Below are 19,783 nucleotides of genomic sequence, written 5' to 3'. Positions count from 1 at the left end.
TTCATAAGGACCCATGCACTAAGTTTGCTCTGCGGCCTCTGCCGTTTTTTAGAAACGCAAATATCAGCTGTGCTTTCTCTTTGCTCCATTTTAGTACACTCTACCATGTTTGTACGTGTTAACACGCTCAGTAAATGACCCCCTACTGTATGAGTGAAGTTTCAGATCACAGACAAATAGCACATTTTACACAGCGATACAATACAATGCTCACAAGACATATGTAACATAAAAATGCTTTAGTACCAAAAATGTACTTTGTGCCAGGTACAGTTGTGCTGAAAAGTTTATATATCCTGGCAGAATGTTGTTTTTTTGTGACTATTTTCCAAAGAATATGAAAGAAAATACAAAAAGTTTCTTATCACTCACAGTGAGTGGTTGTGTGAAGTAATTTGTGGTGAATCAACCGAGTTTGTTCTTTTTAAAACATCATGAAAAAAGAACAATCACTAACTATGAGTGGAAAAAAAACCTTTTTGTGTTCTTTGAAAAAACTGTTAAAAACTGTCAAAAATTCTGCCAGAGTATAGAAACTTTTGAGCACAACTGTATATTGTATTTATAGTGTCTTGCCCAAGGACACAATGACAGTGTGCATCTTCAGGAGCTGGGATTCGAACCTATGACCTTTCCGATCATGATACGACCAGTTTTACCAACTGCGCCACGTTCACCCTTTATGAGATAAAATTAAAATATTTTGTAAGTAAGGAAGCAAGTAAGGAAGGAAGTAAGGAAGTGCTTTATTTGTCATTGTACAATGAAATTGCGTTCAGGAGTTGGGTTAGTCCTGAGCCAACCTGGCAACCTGACCAGCATGTTCTTGGCGCGAGGGGAGACCTGAGCCCCCAGAGAAAACCTGGCTGGCTGCCTTCAGTGCTCCTCTGAAATGGTGCAGCGTCTCCTTTGCTTGTCCCTGTTCCAGAGCGTGGTGTCCGCCCTGGTCATAAGGTATGTTTATTGTTTGTCAACCTACTTATCAATAACTTGTTTTTACAGAATTGACTGCCTGTCAAACGCTTCATCATGTCCACATCAGGGAAAACCATTGTTTTCATTTTCTGACCAAAAGCAAGCAGAGTCTGCTTTCCTCTTTAATACTCACATCACACCTATTTATTAACATATGCGAATTAATAACATCCTTCCTCACACTCCCACCTTCATTCACTTGTTAAGTCCTGGAATATTAAACGATCACTATTTTTCTTGCGATGTGGGAAGAAGAAACGAATTGTGAAAGAGAGCGTTTACAGGGCTGACTGCCATTGGTAATAACTGTGAAAACCTAAGAACATTATGAATCGCTTTGAAGCCCTGGCAGGGAATAAACACAGAGGCTTGTCAAACCGTTGACAAAATGAGAGAGAGGGAGAGAGAGAGGAGACGATGGAGAGGAGGAGGATGGATGGGATGGAGGTGGTTAAGGTGCAGTGAGGAAATTCCGGCTGAATTATTTAAAAAGAAGTGTGTCTTGACTCACCCCTTCCGCATCAACTCAAACACTGTCAAGGAAAGAGAAAATCATTAATTCATTTGTCCACAAGCAACACCCCGCGGCATCAGCACATCATCACCACTTCATCTTCACAATCATTTAATTAAGAAGCACAATGAAGAGATAAAGACGGTGACATTTCACACTGACTCCAGGACGTGCCCCGATGGAAACTTTGAACGTAATGTGTTTTATGAGAGCCCTGGGGAGCGAGGCCACACATGCTCTGAATAATGAAGGCATTATTAGGACAGTATGCGCACAGTGCCTTGGAGGGAATATGGAGAGATGGGAATTGGACAGTAGCGTGAGCAGTGCTTACCCATATGAAGGTTGTCCTCAGCCGGATCATCCAGCACCTGGAAACAAGTACATTAGAGTATATTACATTCACTTTTAAGCCCAGCCATACTAGAGAGAGATCAGTCATTAAATAAAAGGAACATCCAAAATACACCATTGTCAGTGCTGTTTTGCGAAAAGAATATAATAGATCTTACCAATGCCACAATGACTTGGGTATTGTACTTAAAAAGTTGTTGAAATATATTACAGTCAGCTGATATATGGAGCTGACATGTGGGTATTTTACAACATCCTGTTTTTTGCATTGGAAAGAGCTCAGTCACAGCCTTAAAATGAGCCCTTCAACTTCCTAGGCCACAGGGGAGCGTAGAAACACTGCAGTGGAAATCGGTCACAAGTTCATATTTTATATATGTTGCGGACTTGTCGTTGGAAGTACCTACTAAACATGAATGTCCTGGATAAATCAGCCCTCTGCTTCTAATTAAGCGCCCCCTGTTGTTACAGCTCAACACTGACACATTTTATAGCTTATAGGCTTCATACACAGGATTATAGACGAGACATTTTCAAAAATCTTGGCGAAATATTGCCTCGGCCAATCCACAAAAATTGGCACCGCCTTAAAAAACCCATATCAGTCGACTCTAGAACTCTCTCCAACAGATATTTAACCTCCAAATTGTCTTGGAACTTTTATAGCATTATGTAACATACCTAATGGAGTCTTATTGCAAAAAGCGGCTCTACACGCCCTCTGTGTTCGGACTAGATTCTTTATTGTCAAACCACAACATTAAACACTGTATTTTCTGTATAAAAATATTCTTCAGCAAAAGCACAGAAATATGATCCATCATTCAACATAAAACCAGACTTTAACCTCTTAACCCCCGCCCGCCTAAACCAAGTGTGTTTTCTCCAGTTCAGCTTTACCCAAATCTAAAAGGCCAGTGTAACACCTCATTTGAAAGCTAAGACCTACAAAACTCATCAAAACTCATCTTTTTCCTCATGTTACTTTATTGACATTTTTTTCAATTGCTTTTTTGTCACATTTTCGTGACATATTTTTCACTTTTTCCATCACATTTTTGTCACTTTTCTATCACTCTTTTGTGGCTTTTTGTCACTTCATCGTCAAGTGTTAATGGGATGATTGGAAGGTCTTTCATCTCCCCCTGGTGTCTCTGACCAGAAAACCACACTTGCAACTTGACTGCCACCAGACCGGCGCCACCAATACACACTAATAGAATCACGAAGAAGAAGCTAACATGCTAGTGGTCAAAGCTAACTGCGGGCTAGCGTCACTTAAACGGTAAGTTTGAGTGAAAGAAATTATTTCCATTGTGTAATTGGATGTACAATATCCCTCTCTCCCTTCGCCTTTTCTGTCAGCGTAGTATTTACTCTCAAGGACAATTAATAAGTTAAAAAATCGCAACTTGCTACAGCACCTGCAGTTGCGCTTATGGCCTCTAGGGGCAAGAGTTATTTAGTACTGCTTTAAGATGCTTTTAGATTTGGGTAAAGCCAAACTGGAGAACGTGTGCTCTGTTCTGGTGGGGGTTAAGTTCAGTTAAATTTGACTAATCTCTTCGGACATGGGCATTTTATACCTAGTGCACTCTAATGTCTGTTTAATGCCGTTACTGCTTTACCAATAAACACTCATCACACACAGGCGCTTCCCTTTCTCTATTAACTGTACCATTGCCCCCACGCTGAGAAAACCGCCGGTTTGGTCCATTTGTCCAGGCGTCTGTGACAAATGACCATATCAGTTTCATCAGCCTCAATCTGTTCCCGTCGGGCCTGCGCTTTGGTGTTTCGAAATAACAGCCAACCAGACCATGATTAGACTCTCTGAGGAATGACTCGAAACAAGCAGTAATGAATGCCATCCCGACCGTTACCTGTGACATAAGGGAAGGCGGTAGAAGTGGAGGAGAGAGCGTTTTCTTCCAATAGTCACTGGAAACTTATTATTAGGGCAGCAGAACAGGAAAAAAATATGATGGGGAATATTTTGTGATTACTATTTTAACAATTCTATGAAATTCAAGTTACTTTCAGCCCCAGCTCTGACTTTCTCTCTTACATGCAGGGGCGAATGAAGGGCTGTAATGTTCCCTTCTTTGTGTATTGCTGCAGTGGCATACGAATACCAATATATCACAGAGGATGTGGAGAAAAGGGGGCAAATAACCATGCGTAGTTAAATCTGTGTATTTTTGGATCCGACTTGGCCCAGACAGCCGTCCCACTCAGTGAAGCTGAACTCCCCGAGCAGGACGAGCGAGCCCCCGCCATCTGGCCCGAAGATTGAAAACAACTCTGATGCTATCGCGAGGGGGAGCGGCCAGTCACACAGTTGAAATGGCGTCTCATTTTTCATAAACAGCCGCCTCTTCGCGAACTCCACGAGACTTTCCATTTAGAAATCTCAGCGGGAGAAAAGAGGCTTTGCGTTTGATGTCGCCGATGTCTCTCATCGATTAAAGTGACAGTGGCAGATGTTGGATACTTTTTGACAAAGTGGGATGATTTTAGAGTGCAGTTAAAAAAGCACTCTGGTATTAAAAGCACAGCGGATGCCAAATGCCAAAAAGCCATCTCCGAGCAGAACACATTTGTTTTATCCCGAGATTATCAAAAAAGAGTCAAAAAATAGAAGAGAAAAAACAGACTCACTTCCACCAGTTTGACAATGTTGACATGGTCCAGCTTTTTGAGAATGGCAATCTCCTGGTAAACCCGCTCCAGAGGTCCTAAGATCTTTGGCTGCTCTCCCTGGGCTGCCTTGGGTCCTCGTGGAGGGGGTCGACCTGTGGGAAACCAGTCACAACATGTTTTAAAAGAATATTAAGTGTATATTAACACATTGAGTGCCACAAATGGAAAAAATAGTTTTTGTGTTTTTTTCCCTTTAAATTACGAAACTAGATGTTCTAACGTGATTTTGGTAGCTCTGTGATGAACAGAAGTGTTATAAATGACAATCAAAAACTTGTGAAAAGTTACGCTCTGGACATTTTATATGTATTATTGCGTTTCTTTTCTTCTTCTTTCTTGTCCGAGGGGGCGTGGTGTTGCGTAGCGAACAGCTGTAAACCCGACACTTCTCTCTCGCTCCCTGGAGCGCGTTTGACAAAGCAGAGCGGCTTCCCATGGAAAGATCAAAACAGTTGAGATTATAACATTTCACTGAGTTTTTAAATGGTCAATATCGGTCCAAAGACGGCTAAGAAACATCCTGTTAAAGTCTTCAATCCAAGAACCAGGCTGTTTAAATGCACACGCGATCGATAACACGCGGTGTTTCAAAACGTGTCAACAATGTTGTCGTTGAAAATTGACTTGAAACGAATATATTTAGGCATTTGCCTCTTCCCATAGCATTAGTGTTTGTCCAGAGAGGAGAGAGTTGGAGAGAGGAGTTAATCAGAGAGGAGAGTGTTGGATAAAACCCCCGTTATCTCAGTTTCTAGAAAAAAAATCTGTGATTTTGATTAAAACTAGCCTCTGTTTAGCTTAGATTTCTCAGGAACCGAGGCACATAGAATTAAACTGTTTTCACCTACGGAGAGCTTAGAGTCTCACCTTTCAAACGAGCCACAGCATGTGTCCATAGCGATGACATAGAATATGATGTGGTGCTACAAATATCATGAAAAATGGTCTGGATTGTTGCCACTCTTCAGCTAAATCCCCAAAACAGCGCAGCACTCAATGTGTTAAGCTGTCGTACAAGTTACTGAAAGTTATGAACAGGAGGTAAATGATCAAGCATATACAAGATGAGGACAAGCAAATTAGACTTACGAGGAAATCCACACTGTTTCATGAGTCTCTTCTTGGACACCAGCTTCATTGCCTGTGAGAGCGAATCAGAGAGTCACAATTTGCATAAAACAAACTTTTTGCATAACACTGAACAGTTTTCAGGAGGTCACGAAGGCGCTACACGATTCTGTCACTGCGTCGCAAAATCCAAATGCAGAATAGCTACTGTAACTGCAGTGACGCGTGTGATTTAAATTTCAAAACAACATGAGGTGACGGTAAGTTGCATTTTTTTCATCCTACGTGCTGTGAAACAAACACAACACAAACAGTAAGTCTGAGGTTACTCATTAGTGATGGCGTATATTTACACGTTCGTAGATATAGCACATTTTACAGACAGGCAGCAGTATGTCAAACTTGTGTTTTAATTACTGAATGTGTATTTCCTCTCTTGTCGTGTGTGTGATCTACAGCTCAGTGCTTGTTTAAAAAGAGTGGTCACCATGGCTATGACTGAGCACAGGCCTGATTTGGCAAGGGCCCGTTCTGCTGGACATGGTTTCCATGGTTTGTTTGTGCTTGCACGAGCATGGAGTTCAATCTAGGGAAATGATCATCTCTCAGACACATCACACAATGTCATTCAGCAGAACAGAGAAAATGTCCAACAACAACTTGTCCAGCATGTGTGGCCAGCCTTACTGGTTGATCAGCTTTTATCAATCACATTATGCTACTCGTCATATTTTCTACAATAATGCCCCGGCAAGTGCATAGTTGACAAAGCCTGATTGCTCTATATTTGATACCAGGGGTCGTGAATGTATTTGCATGATGTGTTAATAGGGAAGATCTTGCCTGACAACAGATACCAACATGAGATTGATTACAACTACTCCCCCCCTGTTTATTGTGGGTGTTAATTTATGGGCAGCACAGTTTTAATATAAGCTGTATTTATGTGTCAATGCACAATTCTATGAAAGTTTTAGCAGTCATGTATTGTGGTGCATTTGGACCATATATTTTAAGATCAGTATTTCTGCTCAAATCCGCATGACTCTCCTGAATCATTAAAAGTAGAAAAATATATGTTCCACGCAGAGTGCCAAAAGTGGCACTCCGTCAAGCTTTGCCGACTGCTTTTCTATAGTGTAGCTACGTATGTGCACTGACCTTCCACATCGATCATGTTTACTTGCCAATTAAAACATCTCTTTTATTATTGTAATAAACTCCAACTATATCTCATACTTAAGCAGCTTAATGGATTGCTAAGTGAGACCAATATTATACTGCGTCAAGCACAGGACTTTATCTTTATAACTGAAGAAGAAAAGACAGATTTCTTTACTTTTTATTGGAGCTGTCACTCAAGAAAATGGCACTTCTGAATGAGGCGTGTGGAGGTTAATGACTCAACCTTGGCTGGCTTTATTTGTTTGTTCTGGGATTCATTGCACTTTCCATATAATAAACCAATGCAGACTTTAAAAGCAGTAACTGTGTGCATAAAAGCACTTGGAGACTATGTACCAGGGGTAGGCAACGTCAGGCCCGGGGGCCAAATCTGGCCCTCTAGCACAGAACCTCTGGCCCCCAAGATGGTTTTGAGAAATATTATTGTGCAAAAAAGAGATCAAATACCTGTTGAAGTACTCTTAAAATGTGAGAAATAGTGTCAGTATTTTAAAAATGTCCTGTCAGAACATCCCGCTTGGTCATATATAAGAATAAACAGAGATTCTCTACTGGTGGGTCGGGACCCAAAAGTGGGTCACGGAACCATTTTCAGTGGGTCGCGAGACTATAGCGAACTTTGTTTCAATATTTTCCATCTGAAACTGCATGGAAACAATAACTGTGTCTGCTAAAATAAATGTTCTTGGGTTATTTTGATCATAATGTCAGTCTTAAAGGGATATCTGCTGCTTGCGTTGAAAATCCAATAATTTATACGATATATGACAGTTTTATTTGGGTCCTCTGCTTGTCATCCAAGGGTAATGGTGGGTCCCAAAGCCCTGCCACTTGGGAACCACTAATGTAAAAAATTGGAATATAATTCTTTACTTTAGGCTACAATGTTAAGGTTCGGCCCTTGGGTGTTTTGGCAATGATGAAAATGGGCCCTCCACGACACAAACTTGCCTACCCCTGCTATATACTAGATTCACCTCATACCGTTTTAGCCATACTAAATCAATAGACATTGCAGTGTTGGCCAAAAAACTAAAGAAAATCCTAAATCTCGCACCTGATATTGCAATAAAACAGCTTAAGTGGTATACTGTGCAATCTTAGCCTAAATTAAACCCCCTCACGCTGTCACTTGCACAGTTAAAGGGGCGTTGAGGATAACCCTGCTGTTAGTGCAAATAAGAGAAGCGCCCCGGCCACAGACAGAGTGACTGGGCAATTATTAAGTGCCGTGTTCCACATACTGAGATAACAGTTACAGTGTTTGTATCATCTCCAGAGAGAGCTGTTCTCATTACGCAAATGAAAAAGAAATCAAATCACTGCCCCCACTTCTGAGAGCCCATGTGGGGCAGTAATTAGCGGTGTTAAGTCACAGTTCCACCAGTTTGACACAGGTTTAAGACGCATGCAGCTAATCCTTGTCCTAAAGGCCACATCATGTTGCCTGAGTGTGAAGCCTATGTGGGTTAACAGGGTGGAAGGCATTTTGTCACAGTTATTACAGGCTGCAAAAAGATGTGACCCAGTTTGACCTTCTTTGCAGAGTCATTTGCAGTTTTCTGTCAACGATTAACTTTTCATCGTAGAGGAGATTTTCAAATATCATCGACTAGACTGGACTGATCGTCAGAAGTCATGCTCTCAAATGTTACCTTTTCATCCAAGCTCTAATACAGTGTGCTGCTCACATGTCAACTTTTAGTCCCCTAATGGCATCATCAGGGAGCAGTGAGACGAAGTGACGAATGAAGAACGTTGTGTCCTCATCCAGGGCACACCAGGAGTTGTGCTTTGAGTCGCTCACAGTAATCCAACATATTTTTTTTCCTCCTCTCCAGAGCTCAAAAAACATGCCCCATCTGATTAAATGCTCAGATAGGTTGCGTTCACGTGACATCACAACATTATAACGAGCCTATAGTTTAAAATTGAGGTGGTAACTATGATGGTAACTATGGTAACTGGCAAATTGTAGTTTTTTTTGTCTTAGTTTTTGCTTAATATCTCAGTCATTACTGGAAAAATCCACATGAAACAAAAACAGCTTCAAAGTTCATTGTCTCCTCTATCAGCACATTTGAACTAATGTGTGAACTATTTTCTCTGAAAGGGATAGAAAGGACTCTCAGACATAAAAATAACATGCCAGGTTTGTGAATCCAATCACTATCAAATACTGATGAGGAGAATCATTTGTTAAAGGTCCTATATCATGCAAAAACTTTTTTGAGCTTTTTGCCATGTTGTTAAGCTACTTCCTTATCAAAACACCCTCAGAGTGGTTTTTGGCTTCCTTCACACAGTTCTCCTGAATCATCTCTCCGCCCTCTCCTGGAAAACGACTGAGTTGTGATGCTCCTTACGGCCTGATTTTAATTTGTAAAACAGCGATTTCTGTCTAAGAAAGAAATAGAAAAATAAAAAAATAAAAAAATAAAAAGAGGAAGTGCCCGACGCTGCCCCTGCAGTGAAAACAAATGCATCCCCTGAGCGTCTGAACAGATGTCATGTTTGCACTGAAAGCTGTGAAGAAGGAGCTCTTTCTAACCTACTCTGGACACACCTATTCTATTTTCTTACCTAACGATAATGTCATGGCGAAAATGCACTTTTGGGTATGGGAATACAGGACTTTAACAAGAGGCCACTCGCCAGAAGTAGGAATTTCTTTCGGGGATTCAGCGACTATTAGCCAAAATAGTGTTTTTCTGTGACTGTCACTGTTGAATGCTTTGTGAACCTTAGCCAGAACCAAAGTAGATTAACTCTTATAACCAGCGATGGTGGAGCGGCCAGAGCGGTGGTGAGGCAAAACGTGTGTTAGCCATTTATGAAGCTGTGTTGCAGATCTCAACTTCTTATAACTGCATTGTGAAGTAACTTCACCTTTTGCTGTGATATTATATTTCTACTATTGCAAAAGTTGCATTGGCTGTATCAACTCGGAGAGAGGGGGCGGAGTTAACTGAATCGAAGCGTCTTGTCTTCCAGGTTTAAAAAATACCCCCAGAAAATACAAATACAAAAATGAGTACTCCATAGTGGTACAGGTACAATATATCATATAAACGCCTATACTTTACTTTGGAAAGCATGATACAGATCCTTTAATTTTAGTTTTGTATATTGTATTTGTATTTCTCCCACAGAGGTGTATTGGCCCCTGCCCTCCACCTGACATCATCACATTCTAAATCGTGAACGTAACCTATTGCCTCCACTAACTACTTCACTTGTAAATACCCCACTATATGCAATCCAAGGGATCAAGCTTAAGGGCTCCAGAGTAGATCAAAAAGGCTGAATAGGACCTTTAATCTTGTTAGAGTTTATTATTTTTATGGCTTAAAACCATTCAAATTCACAGGGCCTGTCACAGCCTGGGGGGTTGGGTACACTAAAGACAATGAAGTCACAGGACTGACCTTTACAGACACAGACATCCATTTACTCACTGTGAACACTTCAAACGAGCACAAATATGTGGAATAATCAATAGTTTGCTTGGCACACACTCAACATGTTATTGTTACAAAGCACATTGGATGCAGTTGCCTAAAATGACCTCATTCTGGCGCCATATTGGCCGTTATCCAGATCGTCAGAGCGGCCTCTTGAAGTGCGTCACTTTGAAGATTGATAATAAAGTCCTGGAGGCTGTTGGAGTGTCACTGCAGGCCACTTTCATTTCCAAGTTTCTGCTGATGGATGAACTGAATGACTACTCCCAGTGAGCCTTTGGAATCAATAGGTCCAGTCAGATTCTCAAAACTTTGTTAGTGGTTTGTCGAGGAGAGGAATCTGCTCTGTTTGTTGCAGAGCGGAAAATCAAACGGAACGTGTGGAGCAACTTACATAATGTCTGTCGTCGTCTTCGTTGTAGGCGAGTTTGACCACACCATAGGAACCCTGGCAGAAAGAATACATGTTTTCAGATTATACAAGATAAGCAAGACAAGAAAACAAATTGTATCAAGAATTATTCATAAAGGCACAGGCGCATTGAGTTGCCTTGCGTTTGAAATGCGCTGTATAAATAAAGTGGCCTTACCATGACTATCTGGCTATAATAAAGCACAAAATCTGTGAAACATGCAAGATGCATGCACTATATTATTGTGACACTTTCCCAAGAAGTTTGGACATACACTGACCACTGTGCAGTGGAGTAAAAAAGGTTTGAGTATATACCTTATATTAAGGTGTACTCGTTAAGATTGCTATGCATTAATAATTTGCTTGTAAAGATATTAATAGGCTGATCATTATATTGTTATCAACAACCATGATACCATGCCATGAATAATATGCTTTTTCATAGCCAACCCTAATCCTAATCCAGGGGTTCACAAACTTTTCAGGTCGCGACCCCCAAAATCACCAGACCAACACCTCGGGACGCCCCACTGTAACATAAAATTACTATTTATAATAAATTCAGGTGCACAACATATATGTTAGCTTAGTCATAAATCCAAAATACATCAAAGTCAATGTCAGAAATGTAAAACATTTGTCAATGTCTCAAAATCAACTTGCAACCCCCACTTTGGGAGCCCCTGTCCTAACCCTCACCTTAATCCTAACCCTAACAAGATTTCTAATGCTTAGTTCGGCTTCACCCAAATCTAAAAGCTTCTGGAGAGCAAGAGTGTTTTTGTCACATACTTTGTCATTTCTTTCATTGCTTTTATTTTGTGTTTTTGTTGCTCTTTTGTATGTTTTTAATTTTGTTATTGTTTCATTTTGTCACTTATTTGTCACATTTTTCTTGTGTTTTCATCCTTGTTATTTTGACACTTTTTTCAAGACGCTTTTAGACTTGGTAAAGGCAAACTGGAGAAAATGCCCTTCAAGTGGGGGTTAAGAGGTTAATCTAAAGTGATGCCAAGATTTGTAATTCATTAAGTATCATATTATGCCAAATCTGCTAAAGGTAATCTGAAGGATGGGGCCTTTTTGTGTAGATGTGCACATTCTAAACATTTACAATAGGGTCCACACTGGGGCTTGGACTCCCCTGTAAAAAGATTCTGAGTCTCAGTTGAACTTTGAGTTAAACAAAAGATCTAATGAACACTCTAAGTATTCAAAGACTGATCTGAACTTTTGGATTGGGTTGAACCGACTTTGAGGGTTTGTGTGTTGAAATGCGACACATGCATCGCTCTGGTGAACAGACGGCAGCACCATACTGGCTGCATGTTCTGAGGGCTGCAGCTCTTCCATTCAAAAACTACATTTAGATTCCCTGGCACAGAAAGGCTCCTCCCACACACTCTGCCGCAGGGCGCGTATTTTCTTCCACCATTTAGTCCGCTGACACACAAAACTGACCTGAATATTGATCAGTCTCTGTGCATTTGATGGAAATCCCCATAGTGGCAGGGACACAACAAGGGGGTTCATTATAAACATTATAAAAGCTCATGAAGCCAATTTTTCCTTCTACTGGAAACTGTTCTGTTCACAATCAATATACATTTAACATAGATTGAACCATTATCCAAGGCCCACATTAAATGCCTTAAATCACAGTTTTGACACAGGGAGATCAAAAAGGCATTTGTTCTGTTGTTTTTTTCCTTTTTCTGGGGAGTCCTCTGTTGACTTATGTTAAACGCTTGGCCATATTTGATCACATACAGCATTTTATGATGAGATCAGAAAAGCCTCTGTGCTGTTTTTTCTTCTGGGAAATACTGCTTCTGAGTGAAACACAATTTGACATCTCTTGTTTCTTTCAAACGTGACAGCTGTACTGACAAACTGCTGACATGCTTCTTTTGTGTGTGCATCACAAAGACACAGAGATAAACACGTCCTCTGTCGACTCGGTTGCTATGCTAATAAGATTGTGCTTCAGATTCATAATTCATTGGTGCAAATCACTGGCTGTGACTTTCGCGACAATGGTTTGAGACATTCTTTAAAAAGTAGGCTTACCTTTCCAATCTCACTCTTGAGCTTGTACTGGTTGAGCTGGATGCAGTCCTGTAACGACAAGGGCAGATAATCGATCAGTGCGTCTGGCCCTAAGTGAAACGTTTCCTGCGATGCGCTCACATTGTCAAAGTCATTTTTATGTTTGACACAAGAGCAGGCCGGTGGTTTCTGTTTACTGTCTGGAAATCCATTAGTGAGCCGCTGCTTAAAAGGCTGATTAGCAGCGCCATAGCAACGGCTGTTCGAGAGCGGAGTCAGACAGAGCCGAGCAGACCAGACCAGAGCGGGACCGGGGGATTTACAGGTCAGGGGCAAAGTTGGAGAACACTTAAGACCAGCAGAACTGTTTTTTTATAAGATCAAATCACAGGATGTGGAAAAATATATATGATGTGACATGACGTTGCAATTGACATAAATATATATCATACAACTCATTATGACTTTGCGTGCTGACTGATTTACTACACAGAGAGTACAGAAAGTTTTCAGACCACAAATTCCTTTGATTTAATTGTGGTACAACTGGATACTAAATTTTATAACTTTATGGCATGTTTATTCCTATTTACACTGATTAAACCATAAAGAAAATCTGAAAAAAACTACAGTCTACAATGACTGAATATTCAGACCCTACACATCCAACTGATGATGGTGACTGATCCTCTCTATTTCAGTCAAACATAGCTGTGATGCTTCTGCGCCTTCACTAGAGACGTCTTGCCTGGCCAGACACTCCTGCTTTTTGTTTTTGTTCAAAAGCAGGACCGCGTCTTTGTAAAGAACAGAAAAAGCGTGTATTGTGGCTGGTCAGGCAAGGACACCTCAGGCGACTTCCACAGATTGGCCATGATTTGGAAAGGTTCAGCCTCGAAAGGAGAGCCTCCAATTCCCTTCTGAAACAAAACATAATCAATGATTATTATCCAACCAGACAGATTCATGGGAAGAGAATGGTCTTTGAAAGAGCTGAGCAGTAACTTTCCATCTGCACATGGGCTCCGAGGAGCTCAGTGGTCTCTTACCCTGCTCTGCTCTCCTGATGGCTCATTGACTCATGAAATTATTCTCTTATTCATGAACTTCTCGTTATATGGCGGAACATGGTTGAGTGGTGAGCATTCTTGCTTCACAGTACACTAAACAGTAAGGTTGGCCCCACACATCTGATCTACATAATTTCAATGTACAAAGACAACAAAAAACACCCTATTCTTCCTTTATTGAGATTTAGAGTCCAGCTGCACCATCATAGAAAACCAAGATTATAAAGGGGGTCTACAGGAAACTTTTATTCACAAGTTAAGCGCTAACGAAGTTTGAAATGTGGCACGACCAGATTTTAACTTTCCGACTGACTTTTCTGAGGCTAATATAGTGAGTTACATAAGCGGCTTGCGCTGAACATGGCTCTAAGTGCTGCAGAGATGAGAGCATTGTAGGCACTATGAGGGTGTAACGCAGTAAAGGCTGCAGGGATTATGACTAAAAGGTGAGGGATAGGAGAGGATTCGCCATTGGAAGGAGCAGTGGGTCTTATAAAAGGGGGCGCTTTGAAGGCTTGGTGAGAGAACAGAGAGTCAAAGAAATAGGCCAGCAGAGGATAAAGAGAAATTAGGTGATTCTAAATCAAAAGAACAGTGTGGGGCTGGGAGAGGACGTTTAACCTGGTTTGCATTTTGGCGACACACACTCGGATATTACACGGTCACTGCAGATGGCCGCTATGAACTGGACATCTTCCTCGCATGTACAGTGCACTGAAACGACTAAGAAATGCTGGAATGAGTGCATGCCTTGAGTTTCTTCCGGCTAAGCAGCTGTGTCCTTGAGTGTGTATTTGCCCAATTATGATTTAGTCATTTTGGTGCTAAAACAATAGAAGCACTTACATAAGGGTTTTCACGCCAGTCCAAATGAACCACATAATGCAGCAAAAGATTCATCTTCAGCGACAACTCATAAGAATAAGAGGGAAACCAGATAATGAGGCAACAGAGCGACACTTAAGAATCAACACTTTTGAACAATAAACCACTGATTAAGGATTTTGAGATTTTGAAAGGCCGAAATGTTTTTGTTAAACAACGTTCAAAAACGTCTTGAAAACAAAAACCTTTTATTACCGTATATAATAAATATTCAAGTCATAATGATGCTGCTTTGAGCAAAATAAAGTAAATACATTTGGCCTCATAAAGTTGCAGTACAGTATTATTATATCAAAACCCAAGTCTGCCAAGTATTGTAACTTTGTGTTTAACTTATTAACAGCAGAATGAAAAACAGCTAAATAGAGCAGTTTCACCATTAAAAAGTGATCTAAAATTAGAAGTGCTTTTTAGGGTGAACGGCTCCCAAGTGTGGACATGTTGGTACACAGCCGAGGATCATTTATTTCACTAATGTGCTGTAAAAACATCAGACCACCATAAAGGCTGCCTCAAGGTTACAGCCAGACTCATTACGGATTCAGTTCTGTGTACACTTTATCAGGCCACACACAAGGTCACACCATGTTTCTGAAGATCGCCATGTGTACACTGTCATAACGGTAGAAAAGTATGTCTTGTTAGTAGCATTGCACCGTGTATTGCAATTTAATCTTATAGCTTTAGTTTGCAGTGACCATTTACACACAAAACAAGGTTGCATGCTCTGATGTTTTGTTGGACTGCCTTTAGCTATGGCATTGTTTCAAAATACCTTCTGAAAGTCAAAAGATCCATTTCAACCTGGATAGACTCAAACAGACAAAAGCAGCGATTAGGAAGATTTATTGACATGTATATTAGTTTTGGTGATCAGACCCCGGTGGTAGACATCAATGTATGTATGAAAGTCAGTATGGATGACCAGCTTGGAGTTAGGGATGTCTTCCCCTGGAGCCTGGACACTGGGGGTGGTATGGAAGACCCGTGAAGTGACAGCAGGTAGAAGCCATTGACGGAAGAGGCGATGCAGCTGGGAAGCGAACGAACCATGATTGCTGGGGCTTAAAATCAGGACCGAGGGCGATGACTGGCTGCTACGGAGGTGCGGCTCTTATATTGATGGTTGAGGTGGAGGTGTGGTCCTCTCGGAAGTAATCTTTGGCTGGAGGTGATGCTGAAATTAGTCTATCAGGTTGAAATAACGCCTAGCCTTTATTTTTCCCCAAGATCTTGTATTGATGATGGGAGAGTGTGACCACGGCGCAAAGTCTTCTCCAGCACAAGATCTGGAGTGAAAATTATGTCTCATTGAACTCCTGAAACACTCTCTCACAATGTGAGTCCAATGAATTGTCCTCTTAGAATATGCCCGTGCCATTGGGGAAGAAGAAATTCACTGCTGAATAACCTGGACGTTCAGGTCATCAGCTGATCTCATAGTGTTGCAGAACCTAGACCTGATCAACAGCAGCAGCCACAGATCATAACAGTGAGTTAAATCAAGGTGGAGACTTAAAGACATGCACAGAGACATGCATTTCAAAACTTGTTGATAGTGCTCCAACAAGGTTAGCACAAGTCTAGCCCAGTGGGACTGTTTTTTTTGTTGTCGGAAGAAAAAAAAAACATTTCTTCCCATCTCCGCCGTGTTTTCTGGCCCTATATTCCTCTGCCATGGCCTCTGCCCATCTGTTCTACAACATTTCTGTCGGTTTCAAATGCCCGTGAGCAGGTTTTTGTTTATTTTCAGCAGTAAAAGAGAAAAGGTTGGCAGTCTCAGATTGTGTCAGCAGAGGTGAGTGAACTGGCACGGCTGCAGGCTCACGGAGCAGCCTTGTGTGGGAGAGTTTAATCCGATAGCAATCTTATCTTAATAGCGCTTCTGTCTTCATCACCCAAGCACATATAAGGCTATATTCAAGTGTGCAGCTTACATGAGCCAAGATTGAGCAAAATAAATAATTACAGTGTCAGTTCATTATAAAAAAAAGAAAGAAGTTTGCACGCTCTCATCTTATACAAATACTGTACAGCAGAGGTAGACATGTTAACTTAGTGTCATCAGGGGGCCAGTGGTTCCATGCTGGAGGGACGGATTTTGCTCCCAGGCCTGACCTTGCCAACCCCTGCTGGTCAGTGTAGTTGCTAAAACATATTAATATTAATACACAAGCCTTTCCCTTTAAGTAGGAGACACTTTTTGTCAAAAAGAAAACTGTTTATTTTATGGCTGCAAAATCGATAACCCCAGAAATAGAACAACCCTTTACTTCGTACGTGCGTCGATGTGATTTCACTGTTGCCAGCGTGGTATCGTAATGGCAACAATAAAACGGTGGCACTAGAAATCATTTGTGAACTCAGAAGATTATTACTACACTGCCAAAGACAGATTTTTTAGCTTAAAGCTTCATTCAAATTAGATTTTCTCCTGGGATAAATATGTCAAATTGAATACAAGTCCATTTTCAGTATCCATTTATCTGCTCCTTGTACAAAAGCATATGACTGACAACCCACTCACCAATAAACCCGGTGCCTCACCCTTTTTTTTTTTTTTTTAACACCTAAATAGCTACCACTCAAGTGATACAGTATTTAAAGAAGCTGTGGAAAATCCTGCTGTGGAAAATCCTGCGGTGGTTCTGCGGTGTCAAAACACGTGTAGCGAGACTTGAACGTTGGAAATACAAGCAACGCGAGTCCTTTTACGGTTCATTGGCAGAACTGCAGCGCTGCTTTCAAATGGGGAAGGACACAATGACAGGTCTGTGAGGCTGTGGCACCAGGCTGTTCAACTCGGGGCTTCCACGCGCCACCTGGCACATGTCATGAATTTTTAATGTCCTGTCTGAATGGGAAAAGTCAGAGGAAAAGGGAGATTTGGAAGTCACATAAAATTGCATAACAGACTTTCTGGTTATACGGTGCAAAGCAAATTGAAAATATCAAAGTTTGTAATACTGATGGTTGGGTGCGTTTTGAACATTTACACTAGATATAAAGTGAATATATTGGGGTTTTTACTCAGTAGAAAAAGGTTTCAGAAGTGGTTATTCGTTTTGAAGGTGTGGCATGCCCTCCAAATATTCATACAGCAGCCTGGCAGCAGTTAACACTTGTGCTTCACAGTTAGAAGGTCCCGGGTTCGATTCAAACCACCTGTGTGGAGTTTACATGTCCTCCCTGTCTCTGTGTAGGTTTCCTCTGGGTTAAAGGGATATATCAGGATTTTTGACATAGGGCCTCATTACCTAGTTATCCAGAGTGTTGTTGATTTCTTGAGATTTTTTTTTTTATATTTTACTTATATTTGAAGAGTTACGTGGCGCTAGGCTAGTGCTAAGCTCGCGCATTTCTACAGTATCAGTATCAGCCTGCATTAAAAACAGTCTGACCCGCTCCACAGTGCACCTGAGGCAAATCACTTATAACAACAGACTAACCATATAAATGTCTGTGTCGATAGAATAATTTTTGGAATATTACTGACCTTGCATCACATGAATGATCGCATTTTGAGGGACAATTTTCTAGCAGATCACTCCGCCGCCGTGTAGCTTATACAACCATGAAGCTGATGCTGCTCAAATATAAATCATTTTAAATGCAAAATGGTTAAAATTATCCTATCGACACATATTTATATTGTTAGTCTGGCGTTATAAGTGATTTGCACTGTGGAGGGTGTCAGACTGTTTTTAATGCAGGCTAGCTGATATCATAGAAATGCACTAGCCTTGCACTAGCCGAGCGTTTCGTAACTCTTCAAACATAAGAACTGCATGAATTACAAAAAAAATATCTCCAGAAATTAGCAACACTCTGGATAACTAGGAAATGAGGCCCTATGTCAAAAATCCTGAAATATCCCTTTAATCGTCCAGCCAGGTGATTCTGACTGTCAGGTGATGGGTTCAAACACAGTATACCTTACCTCATCACGATTTTCATTGAGCCATGATTACAATTTCAATTTCAATTTCATTACTATGCACGTGCACTTGGTATATATATATGTTGCCTTCAAGAGATAGCAAAAATCAATAGCTGCGTCTGAAAATTCACACTTCATTGTCCAGGGTCATTTAAAGGCCAAACACAGAGTGGAAGTGGAAGTGAAAGACAAGGAACATAATAAAAACTATAGCACCTAAACGCATCAATTATACATGGGTTTGAAACGAGCACGTAGAACGCACAGGTTTGTCATCGCCTAGTTACATTTTCATCTCTAGGAGTAAAATCTAATGTTTTGCTGCACAGTCAGTTAAATGTCAGGTGCAGAGGGGGTTTAAAGCTCTGCTATGTAAGCATGTCAAGTTGACGGTAAACTACTTTCCCATGTTTGGGGATGAAAGCGTTGCCTGTAGCTACAACAGCGTAAATGTGTCTCTCCAGAGCGCGAGGCAGCTGAAGTGTGGTGCGTGTGTCGCCAGTGTTTCGCAGTTTACCCGACACAGAGCCGCCACACGTGATTGCTATGGTAAATAATGAGCTGTTTCACACACACTCTACACGCTCGTCTCTTCCAACACTGTCCCGGCTTTGATTAAGGCGTCAAAGGGCTCTCGTCTCATGTATAGCACTGACAGACTGTGATAATGATGAACAGGATATACAGTGCCTCTCGAAAGTATTCATACACCTTGAACTTTTGCACATTTTGTCATGTTTACAACCCTAAACATAAAGATTTTATTTTGATTTTTTTACTGAACGTTCACACACAAGTAACAGACAACTGTGAAGTGAAAGCAAAATAATACATGATTCTGTTATTTTTCAAAAAATAGAAAACCAAAAAGTGGGGCGTGCATAAGTATTCATACAGCATGAATGAATACTTTGTGGAACCCTCTTTTGCTGCAATAACAGCAGAAAGTCTTTTGGGGTTTGACTCTACAAGATTTGCACATGTAGAGACTGACATTTTAGCCCATTCCTCTTTACAAAACAACTCAAGCTCTGTCACATTAGAAGGAGAGCGTTTTGTGTGTCAGGACTTTGACTGGGCCATTCTAACACATTAATATGTTTTTATTGAACCATTCCATTGTAGATTTAGCTTTGTGTTTAGGGTCATTGTCCTGCTGAA

At 40.9% G+C, this 19,783-nt stretch overlaps 1 protein-coding gene across 2 annotated transcripts in view; it reads right to left on the bottom strand.

Moving 5' to 3' along the window:
- The window catches only part of camkk1a (calcium/calmodulin-dependent protein kinase kinase 1, alpha a), a 56,803-nt gene that overhangs the window by 13,215 nt on the left and 23,805 nt on the right, over positions 1 to 19,783 (bottom strand). For both annotated transcript variants that reach the window (XM_079565844.1, XM_079565845.1), the window contains exons 3-8: positions 12,749 to 12,796; positions 10,658 to 10,711; positions 5,636 to 5,687; positions 4,505 to 4,638; positions 1,824 to 1,860; positions 1,487 to 1,508 (exon numbers count right to left, since the gene is read on the bottom strand). In XM_079565844.1, the coding sequence (XP_079421970.1) occupies positions 1,487 to 1,508; positions 1,824 to 1,860; positions 4,505 to 4,638; positions 5,636 to 5,687; positions 10,658 to 10,711; positions 12,749 to 12,796 (347 nt within the window). The remainder of the gene's footprint in view (positions 1 to 1,486; positions 1,509 to 1,823; positions 1,861 to 4,504; positions 4,639 to 5,635; positions 5,688 to 10,657; positions 10,712 to 12,748; positions 12,797 to 19,783) is intronic.

Source organism: Gobius niger (genome assembly GCF_951799975.1).
Source record: "Gobius niger genome assembly, chromosome: 11".
Taxonomy (NCBI): Eukaryota; Metazoa; Chordata; class Actinopteri; order Gobiiformes; family Gobiidae; genus Gobius; species Gobius niger.
This window is presented reverse-complemented; position numbering and strand designations above follow the sequence as displayed.